The sequence below is a fragment of the Canis lupus genome, chromosome 23 (assembly GCF_003254725.2).
Source record: "Canis lupus dingo isolate Sandy chromosome 23, ASM325472v2, whole genome shotgun sequence".
NCBI lineage: Eukaryota > Metazoa > Chordata > Mammalia > Carnivora > Canidae > Canis > Canis lupus.
Window position 1 is genome coordinate 4,231,875 of NC_064265.1, and position 13,433 is coordinate 4,245,307.

The 13,433-nt window shown below is 37.5% G+C and overlaps 1 protein-coding gene across 4 annotated transcripts in view; it reads left to right on the top strand.

Annotated features, from left to right (window-relative positions):
- The window catches only part of LOC112668798 (programmed cell death 6 interacting protein), an 87,901-nt gene that overhangs the window by 50,498 nt on the left and 23,970 nt on the right, over positions 1-13,433 (top strand). For all 4 annotated transcript variants that reach the window (XM_025461408.3, XM_025461407.3, XM_049099589.1 and 1 more), the window contains 2 exons: positions 2,580-2,691; positions 4,276-4,445. In XM_025461408.3, the coding sequence (XP_025317193.1) occupies positions 2,580-2,691; positions 4,276-4,445 (282 nt within the window). The remainder of the gene's footprint in view (positions 1-2,579; positions 2,692-4,275; positions 4,446-13,433) is intronic.

The following is a 13,433-nucleotide window of genomic DNA, read 5'->3' on the forward strand; positions in this document are numbered from 1 at the left end:
GATTTTCTTTCATTTAAATTGCTTGATGTTGATATTTTATTGGATCCAGTGAATCTGAGGAACTTTATCTTTCATCCATCCTGGAAAATTCTTAGTTTACATTTCCTGGAATATTTCTTTTTCCCTATTTCGTTATTATCTCTTTCTGGGTTGCTGATTATATTTAAGTTGAATCTTCTTAACTTTCTTTTTTCTTTTTAAGATTTTATTTATTTATTTATTTATTTGAGAGAGAAAGAATGAGATCACAAGCAGGGGGAGGGGCAGAGGGAGAAACAGACTCCTCACTGAGCATAGAGCCTGATGTGGAGCTTGATCCCATGACCGAGGTCATGATCTGAGCCAAAATCAAGAGTTGATGCTTAACTGACTGAGCCACCTAGATACCACTTAACTTTATTTTCCATGTCTCTTAATCCTTCTTATTTTCTTCCTCTATGCTTTATTGTGTGTAATTTCTTTTGATCTATCTTCCTAGTTCAGTGGTTCTTTTCAGTTATACCTTAGCAGCTTTTAACTTGTCATTAGCTTCCTAATTTATTGTTACTTTTTATTTCTAGAAATTCTAACGTAGTCCTTTTTCATTTCTTCCTGTTTTCTTTCTCCTATGTCATACTTTTAATTTATCTCTTATTCTAAAAGGATATTAAATATATTTTATATTCTTTATCTTATAATTCCAGTATCTCTGATCCTCATAGTTTGGTTCTGTGATGGTCAGTTCCTTTTGCCAACTCTTGCTCATAATTGTTTGTTTCCTCTTGTGTTTGGTGGTTTGGTCTTTGTTTTTAATTTTTAAAACTTTTAATTTAGAATAATTTTAGACTTATAGAAAAGTTGTAGGTTTGGTACAGAGAACTCCTTCACCAAGCTAAAATCTTATGTAACCATGGTACATTTGTTGAAACTAAGAAATGAACATTGGTACAATATTATTACTCAGATTTTACCACATAGTTCATCAGCGCCCTTCTATTTCAAGATCCAATCCAAAATATTATAGTGCATTTAATGTTTAATGATTTTCTTTTTTTAAATTGTGAATTCACATTTCCTGAACTTATGTGGGAATTCTTTGGGGTCTGGGTTTTAAAGTGAATTCTAGAGAGAATTTTTATTTATTTTTATTTATTTATTTGTTGTGGTTTATCTTTTTATTAGAAGTCCATCTTAGGGCTTTGTGTCACACAGGTAGTGTGATTTCCAGTCCTAAGTTTAAGCTTTTGATTAGGAATCTTTTTTTTTTTTTTTTTTTTTTAAGATTTATTTATTTATTTATTCATGAGGGCCACACAGAGAGAGATAGAGACATAGGCAGAGGGAGAAGCAGGCTCCTCACAGGGAGCCCGGATGCAGGACTCGATCCCGGATCCCAGCTGAGCCACTCAAGTGTCCCTTGATTAGGAATCTTAGGTGATACTTCTTTTTCATTTAGAGCCAAGACAAGTAAATATCCTTTTTAAAGATTCATCCACTGAGTGTCACCCCTTTGAAGTGTCCCAGTCTGAGAGAGGGTTGTGTCTTTGATGTGACCTCCACTCATAGCAGCCCCACCTGTGTTTCTTGTCTCCTACTGTTCCATTACATCTACACTCTAAGCCAGTAGTGAATTGTATATTTGGTGAACTGTGGACAGTGGACCAGTTTTGGCTTATGGCCTATTTTCTGTATGATTCACTAGTTAAGGATGATTTTTATCTTTTTTTAGAGGGTTTTTAAAAAACTATGACAGAGATGGTCTACAAAGGCCCACAAAGCTTAAAATATTTAGTGTTTGACAGAAAAGTTTGCAGACTGCTGCTCTAAAATGCCAGGGATTAACAGGTACCAGTACTCTAGCACTTGTTTTTTCTGGTAGATTATTAGCACTTTCTTGTATTTCTTGCCCCCTACTATTCTGTCTTCTCAGATATACATTCAAAAGTCATTTTTTAAAAAATATTTTATTTATTTATTCATGAGAGACACAGAGAATGAGAGAGAGAGAGGGGCAGAGACACAGGAAGAGGGAGAAGCAGGCTCCATGCAGGGAGCCTGACATGGGACTCAGTCCCGGGTCTCCAGGATCACACCCTGGGCTGAAGGTGGTGCTAAACCACTGAGCCACCCGGGCTGCCCTAGAAGTCACTTTTAATTTATTTATTATTTATTTATTTTTTGAAGTCACTTTTTATATGTTAGAGTCTAAATCTTTTATTTTCATATAGTTAGATTAGTATCTTTCTCCTTGTTTTGTATATATCTAAGGTCTAAAGGCTTCCTGTTTCTTTTAATCTTAAAAAGAATCTTTGTTTAAAGTAGTCTTGGTATATGGATATACATATAATCTTTTAGTTTTTCTTCTTAATTTTCTGAGCAAGGTAATAGCTAACAGTTTTATATTTTATAAGACCTTGTTAAATACATTTAACTTGGATTTGTGCAACAAAAATTGTACCATTTTATATTCCAGCCAGTAAAGTAGGGGCATTCCCATCTCATCAATTTTCACCTATATTAAATCTGACCATTTAAAAATGTTTTAAATTTTTTTATACCAGAAATGATATTTCATTGTTGCTTTGCCTCTTTTTTAACAGTCATTAAGATTGTTGGATGAAGAAGAAGCAACTGACAATGATTTAAGAGCAAAATTCAAGGAACGCTGGCAAAGGACACCATCTAATGAACTCTATAAGCCTTTAAGAGCAGGTAAAAATGTGATGTGCATAAATGGCTTTCACATGAAGAAATTCCCAATTTTTAAAAAAATTTTATTTTTAAGTTATCTCTGTACCCAGTGTGGGGGTTGAACTCACAATCCTGAAATCAAGAGTTGCATGTTCCACTGACCCAGCCAGCTAGGTACCCCTGTAAATTCCCAATTTAGATCCACATTTTTGCCTGATTAAATTAGAGTCAGTAAAAAAAAAAATAGAGTCAGTTGTAAAACCCTTTTTTGCTCTAACTGCTATTGTGAAAACACAGGTGTTTTTCCTTAGTTCCTTGTAAGATTAAAAAAATAAATAACAGAGATAATCCATGTTCATTCTAAGAAGTTCATATTCTTAAGAATTCTAAAAAAAATTCTTTTTTGAAAAAGATTTATTTTAGAGAGAGTGCATGTGCATGCATGCTTGTGCACAGGGAGTGGGGGCTGGGGTTAGGGGATAGGAGGGAGGAGGAGAGAATCTTCAACAGATTCCCTGATGATCGTGGAGCTGGATGTGGGGCTAGATCTCATGACCCTGAGATCGTGACCTGATCTGAAATCTAGAGTTGGATGCCCAACTGGCTGAGCCACCCAGGTGCCCCCAAAATTCTAAAAAATTCTTTAAAAAATAAAATTAAAATGATCCTGTAACTTTCTTTCCTTTTCCAAGCCCTGTACTTTTTTTCTTTTTTTAAGAACATTTATATGACCACTAGCTAACAGTGGTTCCAGGAACTATTAAGCTCTATGCATATTTTTAAAAGATAAGTGAGATCATTTTTAAAAAAATGATTTTATTTTACTAATTTGAGAGAGAGACATAGAGAGCTTGCACTCTTGTGTCCTCGAGTTGGAAGAGAGCCAGCGGGAGAGGGAGAGAGACAGTCTCAAGCAGGCTCTCCATTGAGTGCAGGGCTCCATCCCAAACTCTGAGATCATAACCTGAGCTGAAACCAGGAATCAGATGGATACTCAACTGACTGAGCCACTTGTGTGCCCCTATATGTTAAGGTCATATTACATGCATATGGGTTTATAATTTTATTTCACTTAGTAGTGGTTGGTAAAGGATGAGTTTTACCAGTTAATTTGAAGTCAAATTATTATTTTTTAATACTTTAATTATTAAGATTTGTGCTTGTTAAGATTAAGTGCCTTTGAGACTTCTTTTATTTCTCTGTAAAAGGAATTAATACTATTGAGATTTTTTTTTCCCTAAAAATGTATTTAAGTCTGGTTGAAACAGTGATTCTTTGAGAGGGGAATACTTTTTAAAGTAAGCTATAACAGTTTTTATAGTGAATGATTTATTTCTATGTTAATGAGTTATAGGAAAGGATTAGACTAATGTCAGTTTTTATTTGGTAGACAATAACCACAAATGTATTTTAAGGTATAACTGCATTTTACCAGAAACAAAAAAGTGACAGGAGCTCAATTTCTATTATATAGTGAATGAGGACCCATGGAAGAGGGGGGAAAAAGTAAAGTTGGAGAGCAGAACTAAAATTGCTATAAGTAGCCTATAAATGTTACTGGTTAAAGTCACTACTGTGCTTTGGTAACATTTTTTCCCCCTGCAGAGGGAACCACCTTCAGAGCAGTTTTGGATAAAGCTGTGCAAGCAGATGCGCAAGTGAAAGAACGTTATCAGTCTCACCGTGACACCATTGCTCTTCTGTGTAAGCCCGAGCCTGAGCTGAATGCTGCCATCCCTTCTGCTAACCCAGCAAAGACCATGCAGGGCAGTGAGGTAAGAAGATACATTTTGATGTGAGTGGTCATCTATTTATAAAAACTATGTTCAATGGGATGCTTGGGTGGCTCAGTGGTTTAGTGCCTGCCTTCGGCCCAGAGGGTGACCCTGGAGTCCCAAGATTGAGTCCCACGTCAGGCTCTATGTCAGGTTGCATGGAGCCCGCTTCTCCCTCTGCCTGTGTTTCTGTCTCTCATGAATAAATAAATAAAATCTTAAACAATGTTCAAGCTATAATGAACACAATGAATTGCCAATTTCCTTTTAAAAATGCAGATGTAAATTGATGTTGTTATATTTGAAGTAGCATGATATAGATGCTGTGTAATATAATAGGTTATTACATTAGTAATATTACTATCCTGTAATAATTTCTATTTATTGAATGTTTCTTATGAGCTCAGTAATGTATTCTAGATACTTTATAAGTTTGGTATTTAATTCAGGTTTTATAAAAGAAAGGCTTGGAAGCATAGAAACTTCCCTGAAGTGGAAGAATTGGATTTCGCCAGGTGCTCTTCTGACCATAAATTTTTTTTTTTAAAGATTTTATTTATGTATTCATGAGAGACACAGAGAAAGAGAGGCAGAGACACAGGCAGAGGGAGAAGCAGGCTCCATGCAGAAAGCCTGTTCTTTGTTGTTTGTTACATCATTCTCTACTGCCATCTACTGTATTCCACTAGGACTAATCTCTGGAGGGAAAATCACCCAGCTGTGCATGTTAATAAGTGGGTAACATCACTATGACATTTCTGCTTGTTGCAGGAAGGGGAAAATTAATAATAGGTCATGTGAGTCAGAAAGTACTAAGAGGAGAACATGCAAATATGCCTTAGTGGCTGATCACTGTAGTAGAGGTAGTAGAATAAGATAGACCGTGAAGTGCATAGGAAAATAAGCCAAGGGCAAGAAGTATTTGCTGAAAACTTCTTAAAAAGGTGAATTTCCTGGGATAGTAGATCTCAAAAATTACCAATTTTGTGCCTTGCCTGCCTGCCTTCCTTTCTTTCTTTTTTCTTTTCTTTTCTTTTCTTTTCTTTTCTTTTCTTTTCTTTTCTTTTCTTTTCTTTTCTTTTTTCTCTTCTCTTCTCTTCTCTTCTCTTCTCTTCTCTTCTCTTCTCTTCTCTTTTCTTTTCTTTTCTTTTTTCTTTCTTTTCTTTCAGATTTTATTTATTCATGAGAGATACAGAGAGGCAGAGACCTAGAAGAGGGAGAAGGAGGGAGAAGCAGGCTCCCTGTAGGGAGCCTGATGTGGGACTCAATCCCAGGATCCAGGGATCACGACCCAAGTCAAAGGCGGACACTCAACCACCTAGCCACCCAGGCGTTCCATGCCTTGCCTTTCCACAGAAGCATTTCATGTATTTCTTCCACCAAGACTTTGGATACCTACTCTGTAAGGCACTGTGCTAGGTACTTTGAAAAATCAGCAAATGAATCATACACAGCCTATGGTCCAGTGTGGAAGATTAGACCTATATAAGGATTACTGTACAGGGTAGACATGTAGAAGTGTTGTGACTATAGAAAGTATGCTATGGGGGCAGCCTGGGTGGCTCAGTGGTTTAGTGCCACCTTCAGCCCAGGGCCTGATCTTGGAGACCTGGGATCGAGTCCTGTGTCAGGCTCCCTGCATGGAGCTTGCTTCTCCCTCCGCCTGTGTCTCTGCCTGCCCCCCCCCCCCCCCCCGTATGTCTCTTATGAATAAATAAAATCTTAAAAAAAAAATTATGCTATGAGGTTTTAGATGATGAAGCACTTAAATTCTAGCATTTTGGAACTTCTCTCTTAAGAGGCTTCTTAAGGGATTGGCACAGGACGAGAACAGTAAATAGGTAGATAAAGTGAACACACACAAAATCTGAGGATGATGGAGTGAGTGGCATGTCAGAGATGCTACTAGAGGTTCTGTGGAAATGAGCCCCTATGAGACTACATAGTTTAATGTGTGCAGAACCCAAATCTCTAAAGGTGGGGGGAACTTGAATAAAAACAAAGAATATCAATTAGATGCTTTAAGGAAATGAGAGGAAAGGAGAAGGAAGGTGGTTAGATTAATTTGTGAGGAACAGAGACGGCAGACCCATAGAATGGCAACAAAGTCTGGCCCTTTTTAAATTTTAGGACAAAGAACATCCCTGTTTAGTATTCTCTTTTCTCTCTCTCTCTCTCTCTCTCTCTTTCATTTTTTTTAAAGTAATCTCTGTACCCAACGTGGGGCGTGAACTTACAACCTTGAGATCAAGAGTCGCATGCTCTACTGACTAAGCTAGCCAGGCGCTTCCTCTCCTTTTTGGTGTCTTGTACATGACTCAGAATTTCTCTGGCTTTTGTCCTTTGATTCTCCTGCTTTCCCTAGAAAAGCAAAAATGGTTTCTGCTGAGCAAATCAGAATAAGCATGCACTACATTTTTATTTTATACAGTTATAGTCACAGTTGCTTTTGTTAACTCATAGTGGTATTACATAGGGGAAGAAAACATTTATAGTCAATATGAAGTTATTTTACTGAAGCTAGATTTTCTGGATAAAAACAACCAAAAATTTTTTAGTGCTGTATTTGTCCACTCATCATGTGCCTTTGTCAAAAAAGACTAACATCATATGTTTATCAAAGCTATTTCAGATAGTCGTCATAGTTGTTGATGACACATTTTAGCCAGAGTTTTTTAATGATTAAAAGCATAGTCATTTGAATTCTGATTATTAAAGTGATACAGAGTACACTTTTTTTTTTTTCTTCAGAGTACACTTTTTATTAAGAAGTCTGATCTTAATGGAAGGGCTCTTTTTTTATCATGAAAGGGCCTACTATTTATCTCTGGTCTCTTTGGGCATCTGTCTTTAAGATTTTGAAAGACTATGAAAAATTTTACAAGCTAAGAGTAATTTATATTTAAAGACCCTTTTTTAAATACGGAGGACCATTGCTTGTGATTGTGCACCTCTGATCATCAGGGGTATGGAATCTAGTCACATTTGGCCGGCCAAACCTTGGCCCTAGTGCAGGGCCCAGAGGAACGGGCCTTTTTTTTTTTTTTTTTTTGGACATAAGTATAAGTATATCCACTTACACTCACAGTATTGCATCTACCTGGGGTAATGGAGGAGTCCCTTTGGAAAAAAATCTCCCATCTCCCCAGAGATAGTGTGTAAAGTAGCACTGTCCAAAGCTGTGTGCCCTTCTAGGACTTGCTTTTTCCCGGTTCACAAAGTCCTCTTCTAGATTAGTGGGTGATCTATATATGCAGCTTTTATTCTTAGTTTTTCATAACAGAAGTGTCTAGACAGGTGTTGAGATTGCCTGGCATCTCTTTAGTCATTTGTTCACCAAACATTTGTGAAGACCTCCTATATGCCAGGAACCCATGGCACTATGGTCCCTAACAGAGAGAGATGGAAAACTCTAGGTTAGCTTTTGTAGGGTGAGTGTGATCAGGTTCCTGCTGTTCTGTTGAGATATTGTCATGTCTGCCTTTTCTGAAAATAAAATGGCACAGTCTGAAAAGTAAAGCTGAAAATCTTATTGAGAGTATTTGTTCTGTGACTAAATGTGTTTGGTTTTGTTAGATGCTATGGAGAGCTTTATCGTTTAAACAGGGCTGGCGAATTATGACCTAAATCCAGCCTGCCTCCTGTTTTTGTATGGCCTATGAGCCAAGAATGCCTTTTACATTTTTAAATGGTTGAAAAAAGTCAAAAGAATAATGTTCTATGACATGTGAACGTTACATGAAATTCAAATTTTAGTATCCATAAATAAACTTTCATTGGAGCATGGTTACACTCCTTTACATTTTGTCTATGGCTGCTTTCACACTAGAAAAGCAGAGTTGAATAGTTGGAAAAGAGACTATGGCTCACAAAGCCAAAAATATTTTTTTTTTCTCCCCCTTCTGTTTGGTTCTTTACAGGAAAAGTTTGCAGCCCTTAGGCTTAAGGTGAAGTAGAGACAGCTGAGGTGATATCATTATTCCTGTCTTTCTGTTTGGCCTTATCTCCTTCCCTTCTGTCTTTTTTTACTATGTTTCAGCCATACTTGCCTTTTTTTTTTTTGTTCCCCTTTGAACATGCAAATGTTGTTTCTGCCTCAGGACTTTATTTTTTATTTTTAAAAAATATTTAATTTATTTATTCATGAAAGACATAGAAGCAGAGACATAGGCAGAGGGAGAAGCAGGCTCCCCACAAGGAGCCCGATGCGGAACTCGATCCCAGGACCCCGGGATCATGCCCTGAGCTGAAGGCAGAGATGTTCAACCACTGAGCCACCCAGGTGTCCCTGCCTCAGGACTTTAACATTTACTTTCCTTCTGTTGGAGTCTTTCTTTCCTTTGTATGGTTACTGCTTCTTTTTCTTTAAAGCTCCAGATGTCAGTCACCCTTTCCCTTCCTTTGTCATTGTCTACTATGTTGCTCTATTTTTGTGTATTTAATTCTCCCCTCTCTTCCCCTGTCCCCCACGTGAAGGAAGGACTCTGCTTTAGTAAATAGTTGTATTTTAGAGCCTAGAATAGTACTCAGTATGTAAGGATTCAGTGTTGATGGAATGATAGAACTACTTGCAGCCTCACTTAATAAAGGGATGCAATTAATTGCAGTTGAAAACTAATTGGAGCTGTTTTTAAAACATAGAAATAAACACAGCATTCTAATTATTATTTAAAACATTTTTAAATTGAGGTATAATCGACATAAAACATGTTTCAGGTGTGCAACATAATGATTCAATTGTATATATTGTGAAATGAGCACATTAAATTTAATGTCGGTCATCACACATAGTTCCAGAATTCTTTTCTTATAATGAGAACTTTTAAGATTTACTCTCAGTGACTTTCAAATATACAGTATATTATTATTTTAAGGATTTTATTTATTTGAGTGAGTGAGAGAAAGCACGTTTGGGGAGGAGAGGCAGAAGGAGAGGGAGAAGCAGAAGCCAGCTCCCCGCTGAGTGGGGAGACCAACGCTGGATTCCATCCAAAAACCCTGGGATCATGACCTGAGCTGAAGGCAGATGCTTAACTGACTGAGACACCCAGGAGTCCCACAATATAGTATTATTAACTATAGGTGCCATGCTGCACATTGTATTCTCATGACTTACTTATTTAATTAATGGAAGTTTGTACCTTTGGGTTACCGCCCACCCCTGTCCCTCACCTCAGGCAGCCATCAGTTTGTTATCTGTTATCTATTATTTGTTATCTATCTGTTGTTATCTATTTGTGAGCTTGTTTTTCTTTTAGATTCTACATATAAATGAGATTATAGGGTATTTGTCTTTTTCTGACTTGTGTCATTTAGCATAATGCCCTCAAGGTGCATTCATGACACCTATGGCAAGATTTTGTTCTTTTTTTTTAACAGCTGAATGTTCCTGTTTGTGTATATATACCACATCTTTATTCATTTGTCCATTGACAGACATTTAGGTTTCCATATCTTGCCTGTTGTAAATAATGCTACAGCAAACATGGGGGTGTAGAGATTCTAATTATTTATATATACTGTAACTTGATAACACATTAAGCCTCAGACTTGAGCGTATATAAGAAAATGTAGGCTGTGGTTTACTTTTCTTACTATTCTGGTCATTCATTTGTGGAAGCAGTTTAATTCCTTTTTTGCTCTAGTCACTCTGTTAAAATTAGGCCAGTATCATACAATCTAAAATATGGTTAAATTAGTATATATGACCGTTTTAAAAAAAAAAAAGGATGTTTGTCATACAAGGACTCTCTGTGGTGGTCTAAAAGTTCATTTATATATTGTTTCAAATGTCATTGTTTTTCAGAGATTTAGAATCATAGCATTTTGGAATACAATAGGACTTACTAATTACATATTTGGTCCTTTTTATCACTGATTAGAAAACCAACTGCCATAAAAGGAAGTTAGCTGATCTCCATAGTGGAGCTGACATTAGAACTTGTGGTTCTATAAATTCTGCTGCAATTCTCTTCCCACCTTACTCTCTGCCATGTGCATGGTTAGTTCTTCACTGGTGAGGAGGTTTTATTCATGTGAGCCATGTCTGTCTTTTCGTATTACTTATTAGCTAACTTGAGGTATTATCACCGTAATTTGACCCATTATTTGATGAGAGGTTCCTAGTTCTACTATGGAAGAAGCATCCAATCTATTTCTAGATAATAGTGTTAGTGTCCCTGACTTTCAGCTTTGTTTTATAGACTTACTTACTTACTTATTTACTTATTTTTAAATTTTAAAATTTTTTAAAAAAAGATTTTATTTATTTACTTAGGAGAGACACACAGAGGCAGAGACATAGGCAGACGGAGAAGCCTGATGTGGGACTTGATCCCAGGACCCGGGGATCACGACCTGAGCCAAAAGGCCGATGTTCAACCACTGAGCCACCCAGGCGTCCCAAGATTTTTTTTTTTAAAGCCAGTTCTGGGGGATCCCTGGGTGGCGCAGCGGTTTGGCGCCTGCCTTTGGCCCAGGGCGTGATCCTGGAGACCCAGGATCGAATCCCACATCGGGCTCCTGGTGTATGGAGCCTGCTTCTCCCTCTGCCTGTGTCTCTGCCTCTCTCTCTCCCTCTCTCTCTCTTTCTCTCTCTGTGACTATCATAAATAAAAAAAAAAATAAATAAATAAAGCCAGTTCTGCATATTCCTATTTCTCCCTGAGCTTTATTTTTAGTTGATTATTTTATTTTTTTTCTTTCTAGCTTTTTTTGGACATAACTGAAAGATAAAAGGTGGGATTTTTTTTTAGTAGCTAAACAACCTTCACATACAGTCACAGTCATGGTTGAAGTTCCATTATCAGGCTAATATTATCACAACCTTTTTTTTTTTTTAGATTTTGTTTGTTTATTTGACAGAGCGAATGCATAAGCAGGGGGAGTGGCAGCAGAGGGAGAGGGAGAAGCAGGGCACTGTCAGAGCAGGGAGCCCAATGTGGGACTCCATCCCAGGATTCTGGGGTCGTGGCCTGAGGTGAAGGCAGGTGCTCAATCTACTAAGCCACCCAGGTGCCCCTTGCTGCAACCTTTTAAAATTATATCCTTTTGTACCCCCCCCCCCCCCACACACACACAAAATATGTGACATAATTACAGGAATAGTTATCATTTGGGTTGCCTGGGTGGCTCAGCAGTTGAGCGTCTGCCTTTGGCTCAGGACGTGATCCTGGGATCCCAGGATTGAGTCCCACATTGGGATCCCTGCATAGAGCCTGCTTCTCCCTCTGCCTGTGTGTCTCTGCCTCTCTTTGTGTCTCTCATGAATAAATAAATTAAATATTTAAAAAATAAAATAAAGAAATAGTTATCATTCAAAACAAACAAAAAAAATAGTTACACTTTAGCAAAATAAAAGATACTTTAACTCTTTTTCTATTCCTCATTGTTCCTCTCTTATGTTAATGTTTAGATGCCTAAGCCTCTTTATACTGTACCAAAGTATAGAGTTAAACCATAAACCCTACCAGTTAATAATACTGGCTCTAACTGATTGAGTGCTTACCCTGTATTAGAAATTACATTGAGTACTTTATGTGAATTATTTCAGTTTTCACAACAGTTCTGGGATAGGTACTATTATTCTTGTTTTACAGATAATGAAATTGAGTTTTCCAGGTAGTAAAGTATCCTTGGTTACATGGTAACTGAGTCTTAATATGTCCATTAAGGGAATATAGTGAGGTTTGAAATATTTTTTTGCATGAAATTTTGTTTCACTTTGATGGATAACTAGGTACTTGTTTTTCTCTATTCTAGTTTTGATTTAATTTTGTGTTTTTTTATTTTATTTTATTTTTTAATAATAAATTTTTTATTGGTGTTCAATTTGCCAACATACAGAATAACACCCAGTGCTCATCCCGTCAAGTGCCCCCCTCAGTGCCCGTCACCCATTCACCCCCACCCCCCGCCCTCCTCCCCTTCCACCACCCCTAGTTCATTTCCCAGAGTTAGGAGTCTTTATGTTCTGTCTCCCTTTCTGATATTTCCTACCCATTTCTTCTCCCTTCCCTTCTGTTTCCTTTCACTATTATTTATATTCCCCAAATGAATGAGACCATATAATGTTTGTCCTTCTCCGATTGACTCATTTCACTCAGCATAATACCCTCCAGATCCATCCACGTTGAAGCAAATGGTGGGTATTTGTTGTTTCTAATGGCTCAGTAATATTCCATTGTATACATAAACCACATCTTCTTTATCCATTTATCTTTCGATGGACACCGAGGCTCCTTCCATAGTTTGGCTATTGTGGACATTGCTGCTATAAATATCGGGGTGCAGGTGTCCTGGTGTTTCATTGCATCTGTATCTTTGGGGTAAATCCCCAACAGTGCAATTGCTGGGTCGTAGGGCAGGTCTATTTTTAACTCTTTGAGGAACCTCCACACAGTTTTCCAGAGTGGCTGCATCATTTCACATTCCCACCAACAGTGTACGAGGGTTCCCTTTTCTCCGCATCCTCTCCAACATTTGTGCTTTCCTGCCTTGTTAATTTTCCCCATTCTCACTGGTGTGAGGTGGTATCTCATTGTGGTTTTGATTTGTATTTCCCTGATGGCAAGTGATGCAGAGCATTTTCTCATGTGCGTGTTGGCCGTGTCTATGTCTTCCTCTTTGAGATTTCTGTTTATGTCTTTTGCCCATTTCATGATTGGATTGTTTGTTTCTTTGGTGTTGAGTTTAAGAAGTTCTTTATAGATCTTGGAAACTAGCCCTTTATCTGATACGTCATTTACAAATATCTTCTCCCATTCTGTAGGTTGTCTTTGAGTTTTGTTGACTGTATCCTTTGCTGTGCAAAAGCTTCTTATCTTGATGAAGTCCCAATAGTTCATTTTCGCTTTTGTTTCTTTTGCCTTCGTGGATGTATCTTGTAAGAAGTTGCTGTGGCTGAGTTCAAAAAGGGTGTTGCCTGTGTTTTCCTCTAGGATTTTGATGGAATCTTGTCTCACATTTAGATCTTTCAACCATTTTGAG